The 13,425-nt window shown below is 40.2% G+C and overlaps 1 protein-coding gene across 3 annotated transcripts in view; it reads right to left on the bottom strand.

The window, feature by feature from the left end:
- TTBK2 (tau tubulin kinase 2) overlaps positions 1 to 13,425 on the bottom strand; it is a 39,435-nt gene that overhangs the window by 19,905 nt on the left and 6,105 nt on the right. For all 3 annotated transcript variants that reach the window (XM_035112481.3, XM_035112462.3, XM_035112474.3), the window contains exons 2-7: positions 10,386 to 10,545; positions 8,643 to 8,790; positions 6,546 to 6,619; positions 5,423 to 5,563; positions 4,786 to 4,890; positions 2,468 to 2,533 (exon numbers count right to left, since the gene is read on the bottom strand). In XM_035112481.3, the coding sequence (XP_034968372.1) occupies positions 2,468 to 2,533; positions 4,786 to 4,890; positions 5,423 to 5,563; positions 6,546 to 6,619; positions 8,643 to 8,790; positions 10,386 to 10,454 (603 nt within the window). In that variant the 5' untranslated portion in view covers positions 10,455 to 10,545. The remainder of the gene's footprint in view (positions 1 to 2,467; positions 2,534 to 4,785; positions 4,891 to 5,422; positions 5,564 to 6,545; positions 6,620 to 8,642; positions 8,791 to 10,385; positions 10,546 to 13,425) is intronic.

Genomic DNA, 13,425 nt, shown 5'->3' with positions numbered 1-13,425 from the left:
ACGTGTCGCAACAGCCCTTTGCGCTGCTGAAGCAGACAGGAGAACAAGGAGTGGAAGCTTATTTTCTTTATCCCTTTCTTTCTTTCTTTGCAGAAGCAGCAATTTTTGAAGAAAAGCCAATGCACTGAATAAAGGATCCAAAAGGACGCTGAGGGTAAGGCACAGAGCGGTTGTTAGGGAAGCAGTGCACAGTCGTTGCACGAGGCAGCCTGCACCGCAAAAAAAGTTGAAAGAAAAGGCAGTCCATCTGCCAAAACGGCAATGGCCAGCAACAAGAAATAAAGATAAAAATTAAGAAATTAATGTAAAAATAGAAGTAAAACACTGAATACACAACAGGGAAAGATGTTTAGCAGGGAGACAAGGTTGTTTATTTACACCTCAGTAGAGGATGCATAGTTGGGACGCAGGTAGCTCTGTGGGTTAAACCACAGAGCCGAGGGCTTACTGATCAGAAGGTCAGTGATTCGAATCCCTGTGACAGGGTGAGTTCCCGTTGCTTGGTCCCAGCTCCTGCCAACCTAGTAGTTTGAAAGCACGTCAAAGTGCAAGTAGATAAATAGGTACCGCTCCAAGTGGGAAGGTAAACGGCGTTTCCATGCGCTGCTCTGGTTTGCCAGAAGCGGCTTTGTCATGCTGGCCACATGACCTGGAAGCTGTACGCCAGCTCCCTTGGCCAATAACACGAGATAAGTGCCACAACCCCAGAGTCGGGGTCCCTTTACCTTTACCTTTAGAAGACGCATAAAATGACTGATAGACAGGAAAAGTAGCCGATTACCAGTACTAAGTAACTAAGAATAACAAAGAAAGTAGTTAAAGAGGACTCAGCTAACTGTCAACAAAACAGTGAGAGCCAAGGAGGGAAAAACTGAGGAGAAACGGTCTAGCTCCCATAAGTCTTTGCTCCTGCCTGAGTCTTGTGCAAGAGGAACAGCCCAATCAGAACACTTCACTGTCCATCGTAATAAATCAGCACCATCCATGCACAGAGGAGATTAGTAGACTCTTGGGCTTACACAAGTACCATTTTTTAAAGTCCTTGGTGGGTGAGGGGAACAAAACAGTCCAAGAGCAGACAGAGCACATTCAGTGGCCTGTTTGGGGGCGTGGAAAGACTGCCAGAGGGGAGGAGACATAGAATGAGGCATAGCCTGGGAAAGGACATGGCTGGTTGGAACCCTAGAAGAATCACTCTACACTGCAACATTTTGTGGCAAGACTCACTTGTAAGAAAACAATACAAAGAGTTTAAGTGTTCTCCATAGATTCAAAACAGAAACTCTATAAATATACTCACAGAAGTATACATAGAAGCAAAGCAAGCTAGCAATTTGTTTAAATGTGTTTCACCTCCTTCCTTAAATTATTTTATGTGGTTTCAAGTATTTTGCTGAATTATTGGATAGGCAGTGATTTGTATATTTGTAGGTCTTTCTGGGCCTGCTCCTGAACCAGAGATTTCGTCTGCCCTTAGCAAATATACACCCTTGTGTCATTCCTATGAACCTTAATCCACCTTTATGATGATATACCAAGTTCCAGGAGAGCAACAAAGAAAGCTGGTTACAGATTGTGCAAGGTCCAGGTATTGGCTCAGTTAGTGCACCATTGAACACCCATGGTCAGCTGCCTGCCTTGCTGGTTGTTCGTGCCAGCTATGAGTGGAAGTATACAGCCAAGAGAATAGTTGTCTCTTCCTGAACTACATAATTATCTAGTATTTAACTGGAAAAAAACCAACTTTTAGTTCAACAGCAGAAACAGGCTTCCTGCTAACATTCAAGTTTTAAAACTGGAGACAGATAAACAGGATCCCACCTGTCTTCTGTAATCACAAGGATAATTTTATTGTTGGTGCTTTTGTACCCACCATCTAGAGCTAGCAGTTACCATCTGCTGTGCAACACCTCGATAAAACAGAAAGTCGAAAGTGGTCAAAAGACTGTGATCCTTTCTGTCAGTTCACACATCCCACCAGAACAACATTTTCCCAGCAAAGCCAAACCCCACCCTAGCGAAACCTCAACCTCTCATGGGGTGGGGAGCATAGCTGCCAAGTTTTCCCTTTTCTCGCGAGGAAGCCTATTCAGCATAAGGGAAAATCCCTTTTTAAAAAGGGATAACTTGGCAGCTATGGTGGGGAGGATGTGTGTCGTTTTCATCCATACCTACTAAAAATCAATTAGCACTCTTTTAATATGCCATGTAATTAAAATGGTAACCAATTTATTTAGCAAATTTCAGTCACAGTATTATTTCCATTGTAAGAACATCCAGTATGATTAAAGATGCATAAAGTAGACATTTTCTTTTGCTAACACTTTAAATATTTCAGGCAGTATTGCTTACAATTATAATTCACCTATAGGAAAAAGACAGGTGACGCAGAAAGTTAAGATAATCACACCATTTGTAATTGTTTCAGTAACTAAACATTCAGGCTATTGCAAGTACTAATACTCACTCTGTTCCTGTGAGCATTGACTGATGCATACCGCACAGTCCCTCTAAAACCAGCAACAGCTCTGGGCTATCAATACAACAGAGGGGGAGAAATTCTGTGTTACACTGTGTTAGTTAAAGATATACATAAAAGCAACACTACAAAAAATAATGTAGGCCTTCTACTCTGGAGTCTTTCTCCGTTAAGAATGCACAGGTCTGTTTGATCTATATGTTATTGGGGCAACATGTTTGTATAATAAATAAAATTTAAATGGGTATGGTAAATAAGTAAACACATCTTGAACATGTTTTAAGTAGTTCAGAAATACTTTTCTATTTAACCAGATTTATTGACTATCAGCTGCTGTGAATCAAAAGTGGTGAAAGTGCTTTTGCACTCAGGACCTGCTTGCAGGCTTTACAATAGGCATCTGGTTAGCCACTGCGAGAAGAGTTTACTAGACTGGATGGGTCCAGCAGGGCCCTTCAGTTCTTATTCCAATAGTTCCATTTTATTCAATCTTAAAGAAGCCATTTTGTTATTTCCCTTTTTTCTCAGCAGCCAAATTCCAGTGCATTTTACTTTAAATGCTAATTTCCTATTCGCTCCACAACTAGGCAACTAAGTGCCCAGACAAGCAAAAAACCCTGTCCTCTTCATACAAAGCACTTTTTCAGTTCTTTGCAAACATACTCCTAGTTGCTGTATGCAAAGTACTAATGCTCGTTGCTAATAGAAAGTACAAGCAGCTCCAGACATACACTTTTTTATTCCTTATTTTGGGAGATCAGGGAATAAGGCAAAAGTTCCATCACAAGTCAGCAGTAGCCAGCACCTTTTTATTTATTTATTATTCTATTTACATATTTATATACTGCTTAATAGGGAGTGGGTGGCGCTGTGGTCTAAACCACTGAGCCTCTTCAGCTTGCTCATCAGAAGGTCAGCAGTTTGAATCCGAACGACAGGGTGAGCTCCCGTTGCTCTGTCCCAGCTTCTGCAAACCTAGCAGTTCAAAAGCACACCCAAGTGCAAGTAGATAAATAGGTACTGCTGCGGCGGGAAGGTAAATGGCATTTCTGTGTGCTCTGGTTTCTGTCATGGTGTCGCGTTGTGGCAGAAGCAATTAAGTCATGCTGGCCACATGACCCAGAAAGCTGTCTGTGGACAAACGCCAGCTCCCTTGGCCTGAAGCGAGATGAGCACTGCCGCCCCATAATCGCCTTTAACTGGACTTAACTGTCCATGGGCCCTTTATCTTTATACGGCTTAATACTAACACAAAGTGCTGAACAAAAGCAAAATACTAATTGTTCTATAGTATATGAAACTGAAAAACAGTGATGCAGTACAAATTAATCAAATAATTAAAAAAAAACCCACCAAAATCCAGAATCACATTTTGGAAACATATTGAGACAGGGATCCCTTCCCTCCTCAGCCTCTAACTTGCCAAGGCATATTCTAACTCACAGTATGTAACATTCACCCAACCTCTGTTTTTCAATTACACAAATTGTACAAAATTCACTACTCATGCTATATCACTCATCCCATTCTATTACCACACCTCACACAAGCGAACTAACCTCCCAATCCCTCCTACATCTCGCACTAAATCACCAAACCACTAACATCAATCACTCCTTACACATTATTAAAAATGTACAGCAACAACACCAAGGGACAATGAACCTACTCACTGACACAATTAACTCACTTTTATGTGATATTAAACCATGGTTTAAAACAAAATGTTACCATGGTGCTCCCCTTCCCTCTGCTCCTACTGTGCCAGACAAAATAAATCAGAGTGTGGCTTGTCTTGTTATCCAAACCTGGCCTTGTGCTTTCCTTTGCTCAAACAAACAAGTAATAAGTGAAAAAGAAACCTTGTTTACCACTCATGGGGGTTTTGGGTGAAAGAAACCACATGCTTATATTTGTATGACATGACAAGCCACACTTTGCCTATTTTGCTCAGAGCATAGCAGCAAAATGAGGGAGGATTACCCTGAAAACTTTGTAACAGCACATACTAGCATGCTGCCCATTAACATTATAGAATCATAGAATCATAGAGTTGGAAGAGACCACAAAGGCCATCCAGTCCAACCCCCTGCCAAGCAGGAAACACCATTAAAGCATGTTTAAACCATAGTTTGGTCCCACTCACTTAACCCTCGGACGATTGGCCAGATGAGAATTTAGCTCTCAGATCTCTGGCGTAATGCATCAAACATGGATAAAACAGTTCAGCCTGACAGTTATTTTAAAAGCAGTCCAATATATCAAAATTAAAATTATTAATAAAAAGTTTTATTAAAATTTCTTACCGGTCTGACATCCCCACATGAATTTGTAAACTGACGCGCCAAGCCAAAATCCAGCATGTAACACTTCCTCCAAGTGCTAGGGAAACGTCCCATAGCAAAGTTGGACTGGGGAGGAAAAAGATGACATACTGATTGATAATACCATAGATGTTATTCAACAACAATCTCCACACAAGACAAACGCTGAATACAACATTAAGGCTGCAATCAATTACTTAAACTACTCTGCATAGGACTAACACTGGATACAATTATTAAACTTTTGGGTAGACATGCATAGGATTGTGCTATTCAGTCATGTTAAACAGAACATCTTAATACTTTGAAATAAAGTACAGAGTAATATATTCTCAGTGGATGCAATCATCTTAGGCTTTCCTAAATTAAGAACTTACTTTTAAAACCAAAAGCAATTATTATTTGCTAGATAAGACCATTAGAGTTAAAGAGTTCTAATGTTACTGAAAATCAATATATAAAAGAAACAATCATGGATTAGCTTTTAAACTATGCACTGTCATCTTAATAGTTTTATATCCAATTTTCAGATTATTCTAACTGCACAATCACCCCCTAATAAGTGACAACAGTTGAAACTTAAATGCTTGGCTTTGACAAAATTTGTGGATAAACTCACTGGCTTAATATCTCTGTGTAAAAAACCAACAGAATGAATGCTCTCAATAGACTCTAGAATTTGCTTGCCAAGTCGCAAGGTAGTACTGATTGTGAAGGTCCCTCTAGTTTGGCTTCGACGCAGATCGGCCAAGTTCCGACCCTGAAAAAGCAAGGAAGTAAAGTACTTTCAGTGGAAATTTCCCTCTGCCCATCCAAAATGAGGAAGACAGACATTTCCAATAATATTTACTTTTTTCATTTAGGTTTCATAATCATTTTATAATGGGAAAAAAATAAACATTAGGATTTATTTATTTTTTACATTGAACTGATCATGAAGAGAATAGGGTATCAATTAAGCTATAAAAAAATTTTTTCCAAGAGGTGGCCCAGATCACAAGGCATGATAAGCTGTAGCAGCAGTAGCAGTTGTTATTATTGCGTTTGGTAGTTGCTAAACCCAAAGAAGTCTCAAAGCAATGTAACAGCAAGATACGCAAATTAAAAGTAAAACCCAAATTAAAAGCAATGTGCAATACAAAATTAATAAATTGCATATCTAACAATACAAAAAGAAAAAATCTATTCTACCGCTGTAAAAGAGGAGCAGCACAGTAGAGGTCAACTTAATCTTCAACAGACTGGGTAAATAAACCTGTACTAGCCTGGTGCCGAAAAAAATGACAAGGATGGTGCCATGTAGATTTTCCTGGGAGATAGAGTTCCAAAGACATGGAGGTACCACTAAAAAATCCCATTCTTGTTTAGCTACCCTCTGCAATTGCTTCAGATAAGGCACATGGAGAAGGGCCTGTGGTTTCTATATACCCTTCTCCTATCAAATAAGCAATGTTACATTAGCTGGACATGCTTTCTTTTAGGGGGTTGTGGAGATTTAATTTATATCTGTGAACATCCTTTTAGAGCAGGGGTTGTCAACCTGGTCCCTACCGCCCACTAGTGGGCATTTCAGGATTCTAGGTGGGTGGTAGGGGGTTCCATGGGAGAAGCTGAATCCTCCTTCCATTGAGCACTGGTGGGCAGCAAGGAAATTTTACCATCAAGAAATATGCATTAGTGTGCGGTAGATATAAAAAGGTAGACTACCCATTTTAGAGAATGAATAAATGTAAAAAACTTACCTGCAACTGCATGACCACATAGTTGAATCTGTCATTCCTTCCACAGCCAATGAATTTGCAGACATGATCTTTTCCTGCAGAAATAAAATACACTTTTTAGAGAAGCCTGTCCTAAAAGTCAAGGGACCTTCCTGAATGGGGTGCACTGTGTCTCCGAGGGCTGAAAGGGAGATAAGGCAAAAACTGGGCAGAGACTCCCTCTCACCGGACATGCCTCCACCCTATTTTCAGCAATTCCCTCCACCCCAGCACACCCCACTCAGGAGGGTCCCCAGTCCTCAAGAGAGACTTTTCAGGAAGCTGCTGGGGAAGAAGGTGGTAGAAAGATTACTTTTCACTAACCCCACTCTCCCCAAGTGCTTCCCTAAATCCCTAAATCTATTACTTACATTTCTGGGTGGCAAAAAAGGAAACAGAACTGAAGGAACAACTCATTGACATGTGGAAGAAACTTGTCAAAAATAAAAACCACTTTGTCTCTAATTCTCTGCACCAATTCGTAATTAAACAGTGCCTCATTATCCAAAAGTTGTTAGCATTCATGAAAGTAAACATATTTCAGTGTTAACATTTTTTAGTTACTCTTAAACACCTCACCCCATGACAATGCGGCATGAAGATGAACATAAGAAGGGCTTCCCACTGCCTGGATTCGAACATAGAGTATACCCAATTTGTGATTTGCAAACATGGCCACTAAGGTGCAACAAAAATGCTTTTTGTTGATAATTTAGCAACACAAGATTTTTATCTGAGGTGAAGCAGGAGAACCAGGAGAAACGTACTGCTGCGACAGGCAGGAGCAAAAAACTGAGGGGAGTGTGCCTACCTCCCACAATTCTTCTCTCCAGCCTGTGACCATGTGACAAGGACAGGGCCGTCTTAAGCACCTCTGGCGCCCTGGCACCGTGGTGCAACGGATCCCTCCGGCAGCACCCGCCGCCCCGTTTTCCAGCGTGGCGGGCGGCCAGGCTCAGCGCGCAGCTGCCGAGGGCACTGCTGCGCGACGGGCAGGCGGGTGGGCTTAGCGCGCAGCGCTGCTGCTGAGGGCGCTGCTGCACGGCCGGCGCCCCCCCTGGCCGTAGGGCCGGCCCTGGATAAGGATCAACATAGACCATTGGCCCCAATATCCCAGGAAGGTAAAATTAACAGCTACCACCAAGATTATTGACACACTTACAAAATTAATGGTCTGAAAAACATTTATTTTTACTCTGCTTTGTTTTGGTTCTGCTGCACCACAATTTATGCCTCTACTAAAGTGAAACCAAAAGCCTGACCAGATACATGTTGAGAATCAAAACGGATACATGTTGAGTACAGTCATACCTCGGTTTAAGTACGCCTCGGTTTGAGTATTTTCAGTTTAAGTACTCCACGGACCTGTCTGGAATGGATTAATCCACTTTCCATTACTTTCAATGGGAAAGTTCGCTTCAGGTTAAGTACGCTTCAGGTTAAGTACGGACTTCCGGAACCAATTACACTCATACCTCGGCTTAAGTACGCTTCAGGTTGAGTATTCCACAGACAGTCTGGAACGGATTAATCTACTTTCCATTACTTTCAATGGGAAAGTTCGCTTCAGGTTAAGTACAGGCTTCCGGAACCAATTGTGTTTGTAAACCGAGGTACCACTGTATCAAAAATGTTCATACAGCTTAAGCTTTCTTAGGGTGACCAGGTGAACAAACGACACCTGTTGAAATTCCATCTACTACAGAACTATTTAAATTTTAGGAACACTGTCAGGGAGAGTAAGCTAGGTCATCCTGTAATTTCAGAAGTTGCCCAGGGATTTTGTGGTGATCAAAATATTTCACAACATTTTTCAAGGACAGCAGTCATAGGTTCACATCTCAATCTGCCTCGCACATTCTCTCAGAACAATACTTGCCATTTTTTCACCTACCTCAGATTTAAGGCACATCATCAATGTGAATCATTATTATTTTAAAAATCAGTAAAAAATCTTAATTCTTCCTTATTATATTTGGAATCCATACTGACCAATATAGTATACTTTGAAACACCGAGCCTATCAGATTTCCAAGAATCAGACATACATTCAGAACAAGGATCTTTTATCCTCCTTACCTTGCAGTTTTTTCAACACAGCTACTTCCATTTTCAGAACCTGCTTTGGTTGCTGAGCTGACTCGACTTTCAATGCAACATTGTCTCGGGTAAGCAAGTCCATCGCATCGTAAATTTCTCCAAACCCTCCACCTCCTATCTTTTTGAACTGGAATGAATAAGAATATTAAATCTGCATTGTTTAAAAAATGCTGAACTTTTGAATTAACAAGCCTAGATTATGAATATTATCTAGCCACTAAATCTGTTATTAGGTTATCTCTTTCCCTACTTAATGTAAGACTCATTTTAAAATATATTTCTTAATCTATTAGCTACTGTTAATGTGACAAGAAATCAAGCCTTTAGCACACTGGTTCTCAAACCTTTTTCTCTGGCCCACACTTTCAGAATAAAAAATTGCTTGCGCAACACCCATTTTTTATTGATAAGAAATACATTGGAACACAAAAAGAAACAACTCCTAGCATTGCTTGATTTATAACATGGAACATAACTCCTTTATAATATGATCATAGGACATCCAGAAAGTATAAAACAATACAGCTACGTAAGAACATAAATCATTCCCAAAATATAATTATAAATAAGTCTCTATCACATGTACCTTAAGTATGTATACAAACTCAATAAGAAGTGTGAGCTTGCCTTTGCCAAGTGATCTCATTTAATTTAGGCCCAATTTGAGACAAATAAACTCTCATTTCCTCATCAGGACAAAGATATTTCATATTTAACAGAGCTGACACTTGCCATCCTCTTCCGTCACACCAGTGTTACTGCCATACCAGTTTCAGAACCACTTTGTGAACCACTGCTTTAGTGTCATTTGCCCAGTCCAGTGGAACACCCTGCCAATATAGATTCAGTGGCTGCCCTCTGTGCAAACTGTTAAATGCCTGCTGAAAACGTTTCTATTCCGCTAGGCCTATGCAATCTACTGATGTTTGTTTTTAATTTCTTTTGACTTATTTTTAACTTTTTCTAATTCTATTGTTTGGTGTTTTATATTGTTGCAAACCACTATGATATATATTTACAATACAGCGGTATATAAATACAGTCATACCTCGGTTTACGTCCGCTGCGGTTTGAGTACTCTCGGTTTGAGTACTCCGTGGACCTGGAAGTGTTTACTTCTGGGTTCCGCAGCGCACACATGCGCAGAAGCGCTCTATTGGCACTTCGCACACGTGCGGAAGCCCCACTCCGTTTAAGTACATTTCGTGGAGCGAACGACTCCTTGGAACCGTGTACTTAAACCAAGGTACCACTGTGTATTTATAAATACAGGTAACAGGCATCTTATGTGAGGTTTTTGTTCCACAGGGCCACATTAAGGTAAAGATGAACAACAGCCAGCAGCACTTTTAAAAGTGCTTTTCAAGCTGAGGAAAACCACTTCACTTACCTAGAGCCACTATGCTCAATGTCACAAATAAATAAACTCTCAGGAAAGAGTTAATTCTTTCTTTCTTTGACACTATCAATGTGTCAGAAAAGACCAGCACACCAAAGTACAGGCAAGGAGACTACTAACTTGTGTATTTATTTGCAAAAAAGGGGACCAAGAGGGGGAAATTTCTCCAAATCTGTATTACTATGCTTTCATATATTGCTAACAGTATGCAGTTTGTGACTATGTCTTCCTTTTATTTGGTTCCTTGCAATTTTATTTCTTTTTATTTAGTCTAGTGCTTTCATATATCTGGGGAGGAAATAAGAAGGATATAATATACTTACCACTTTCCATCTTTCTTTGACCAATACTCCTACACTCAGGATATCTGGCTGTTCCCCTCCTCCACTCATTGCAATCTCCTGGGGTGGTGCAGCTGCTATGCAAAGCCTACGTCAAAAGAGACCGTCCAGCTCCCAAAGGTGGCTTCCATTTAAGCAGAGGCTATAAAGATAAACAGCAATACTTATCAAGTTCATAACCAAAAAATGGCAAAACAAATGCCTTCCTAACTCTATTGTAAGAAAGTTATTTTTCAATTTTACAATTCAGAACTGAAATAAAATTTCAAACAAAACAAAAATATTTTAAAATATTTTACTTAGTGAAGTCAGCTTGCTGCTGTGTGTGTAAGTACGTTCCCTTAGGAATAAAAGTATCTGCAATAGATACCTTTTAAAAAGTTGTAAAGCTTTATGGCAATTGAAGAGTGTTATCCTCACCTCAAATGAGCAACATTAGAATATAACAATAATTCTTCCCAATTCTTTCATAAGCATCAAACTAACTCTTATAACACATCTGTGGATAATCCATTATCCTTTTAACACCCCATATTATATGCAGGAGGGTTAAGTTGAGAACCATTGACTTGTACAAGGCTAAAAAAATGAGGTCATGGCCAAGGTTGCACTCTCTACATAAACCCTTACCATATCAGCTTTCCTTTATTCTAACTCCTCTCCTGACCTTCAACACCAAATTATTTCATCAGAGATTGATAAAAGTTTCTTATTCCCCGCCAGACCACACTGTGAAGTCCATTGAAATAGATTGTTTTATCCTTTAGGAAAGCTGTATTACAACCTATATAATAGGACAAAATATACCTTCTATCAATAATGGATCATTGACAGCTACAGGAGAAACCACTATACAATTCAATGGAGAAAAATACTCACACTATTATTGATGCAAAATTATTGTAGGTGTCAGATACCCATTGATAGCAAATCTACAGCTCATGTGCAGCAACCTTTAATCTTGGAGGCAGTTCACCAGTAGAGTCAGGTGCTTATATATAAACAAAGATCTTCCACAGTTTTAGTAGCTCACTAGGCCACTTGCTATAGACAGAGATATTGTGGGTGGGTAAGTTTGCAACAGGTCTTAGACAGGATCGCACTCCCATAGCAGGATGCAATATGCAGCTGGAAAAATTGGGGAAACTCAAGTGGCAACAATGGCCAGAAGTGATTTTTACCAGCTTAAGCTCATACACCAACTGAGACTATCTGGAGAGCATGGAGCCTGCCTCAGTTGCCCATGCACTAGCAGTATCCAGGCTGAACTACTGTAAGGCACACTTTAAAGACTGAGGCAAAATGTGCCTAGCTATTGGTGACGCCAAGGCAAGTGAAACAAGCAGCACCTATATTATACCAAAAGAGGCCAAAGATGATGGACCACAGAACAACCCCTATAATCGTGTCTCATATTCATCAAAAAAAATTCAAGACTTGAGCTCCAACTGTTGGCTCAACTGTTTTGACAACTGCCTGCAGCTCCACAAACTGCAACCAAGCTGAAGGGTGCTATCATTGGGTGAAGGATGTTTAGAAGAAGTTATATCAATAGACTGCATAATTTTCATATCCGAGCACGATTCAAAGTCTTGGTGTTGAGCTTTAAAGTCCTAAATGGCTTCAGCCCTGTATACCTAAAGGAGCGTCTCCACCCCCATTGTTCAGCTTGGACACTGAGGCCCCAGCTCCAAGGGCCTTCGGGCAGTTCCCTCATTGAGAGAAGTGAAGTTACAGTACAGGGAAACAGGCAGAGGGCCTTCTCGGTTATTGCATCCACCCTGTGGAATGCCTTCCCGTCAGATGTCAAAGAACTAAACAATTATATGAATTTTCGTGGACAGCCCTACTTTGGGAAGCTTTTAATGTGTGATGTTTTGTTCTTTTATATTTTGTTGAAAGCTGCCCAGAGTGGCTGGGGTAACCCAGTCAGATGTGTGGGGTATAAGAAATGATTTATTATTATTATTATTATTATTATTATTATTATTATTATTATTTTATCTCCATAACATCTGAATCAGAAGAGGCCACACAGCTCCTGGACTGGTACCTGGACACAGTGGTGCCACAATGCTGGCAAAATAGAGGCACTCATGCTTCAATCTGAAGAATTGGCACTTTTACATGTGCTGCACAATACTCATTCTGCAGCTCTAAGAAATTTCTCTTTTAGCATGGCATTATCTATACTCTCTGCCTACTGACATCAGACAAATACCTTCCCTGTACTCTTTTTGGAGCCTGCTTTAAAACATTTTTGTTTAGGTAGGCCTATGCAGACATATAGAAGCATAGAATCGTAGAGTTGGAAGGGACCCTGAGAATCATCTAGTCCAACCCCCTGCAATGCAGGAATATGCAGCTGTCCCATATGGGGATCAAACATGCAACATTGGCATTATCAGCACCACACTCTAACCAACTGAGTTGATGCTGACACGCATTCCTTTTTTCCTGTTAATTTTAATTATTTTTAAATGTTTTAACTGTTTTTATTTATAGTTTTACTATTTCTTGTGAACCACTTAGAGGCTTTACTAAAATCAAGTGGTATTTACATTTTGTTAATAAATAAAAATAATAATTATTGTTATGAATGTGAATGGGCACTTGCATTGGGCTTATGGACCTCCTCCTCCATGCACAAAGGGAGGAGATCAAAAGCTTCTATTTGCTGTTCGCAACAAACTGTCAGTTCCCATTTTACAAGAATATGAGGAACTGTGGCTTGTTCAAGCTATTGTTTGTGTTCCTGTCCCCAAAACATGTGCTTTTATAGCATGGAAGAGATATAGGAGGATTTCTAACCCTGTCGGCAAATATGCCTGAAAAGTAGCTCTTGCCAGGGTCATGCTGGGATGTGTCATGATGATTTACACTGCTGAATGCAGTATGGTGGATTTGTGACCACCTAAGTAGTGGAATGATACCTTGGAGACATTCTGCCATCACCATGCATTGATTGGGGATATTCTACCATCACCATGCATTGATTGGTTGCTTCTATCCATGAATGATG

The sequence above is a fragment of the Zootoca vivipara genome, chromosome 1, assembly GCF_965207765.1.
Source record: "Zootoca vivipara chromosome 1, rZooViv2.hap1.1, whole genome shotgun sequence".
In the NCBI taxonomy this organism is placed as follows: domain Eukaryota; kingdom Metazoa; phylum Chordata; class Lepidosauria; order Squamata; family Lacertidae; genus Zootoca; species Zootoca vivipara.
This window is presented reverse-complemented; position numbering and strand designations above follow the sequence as displayed.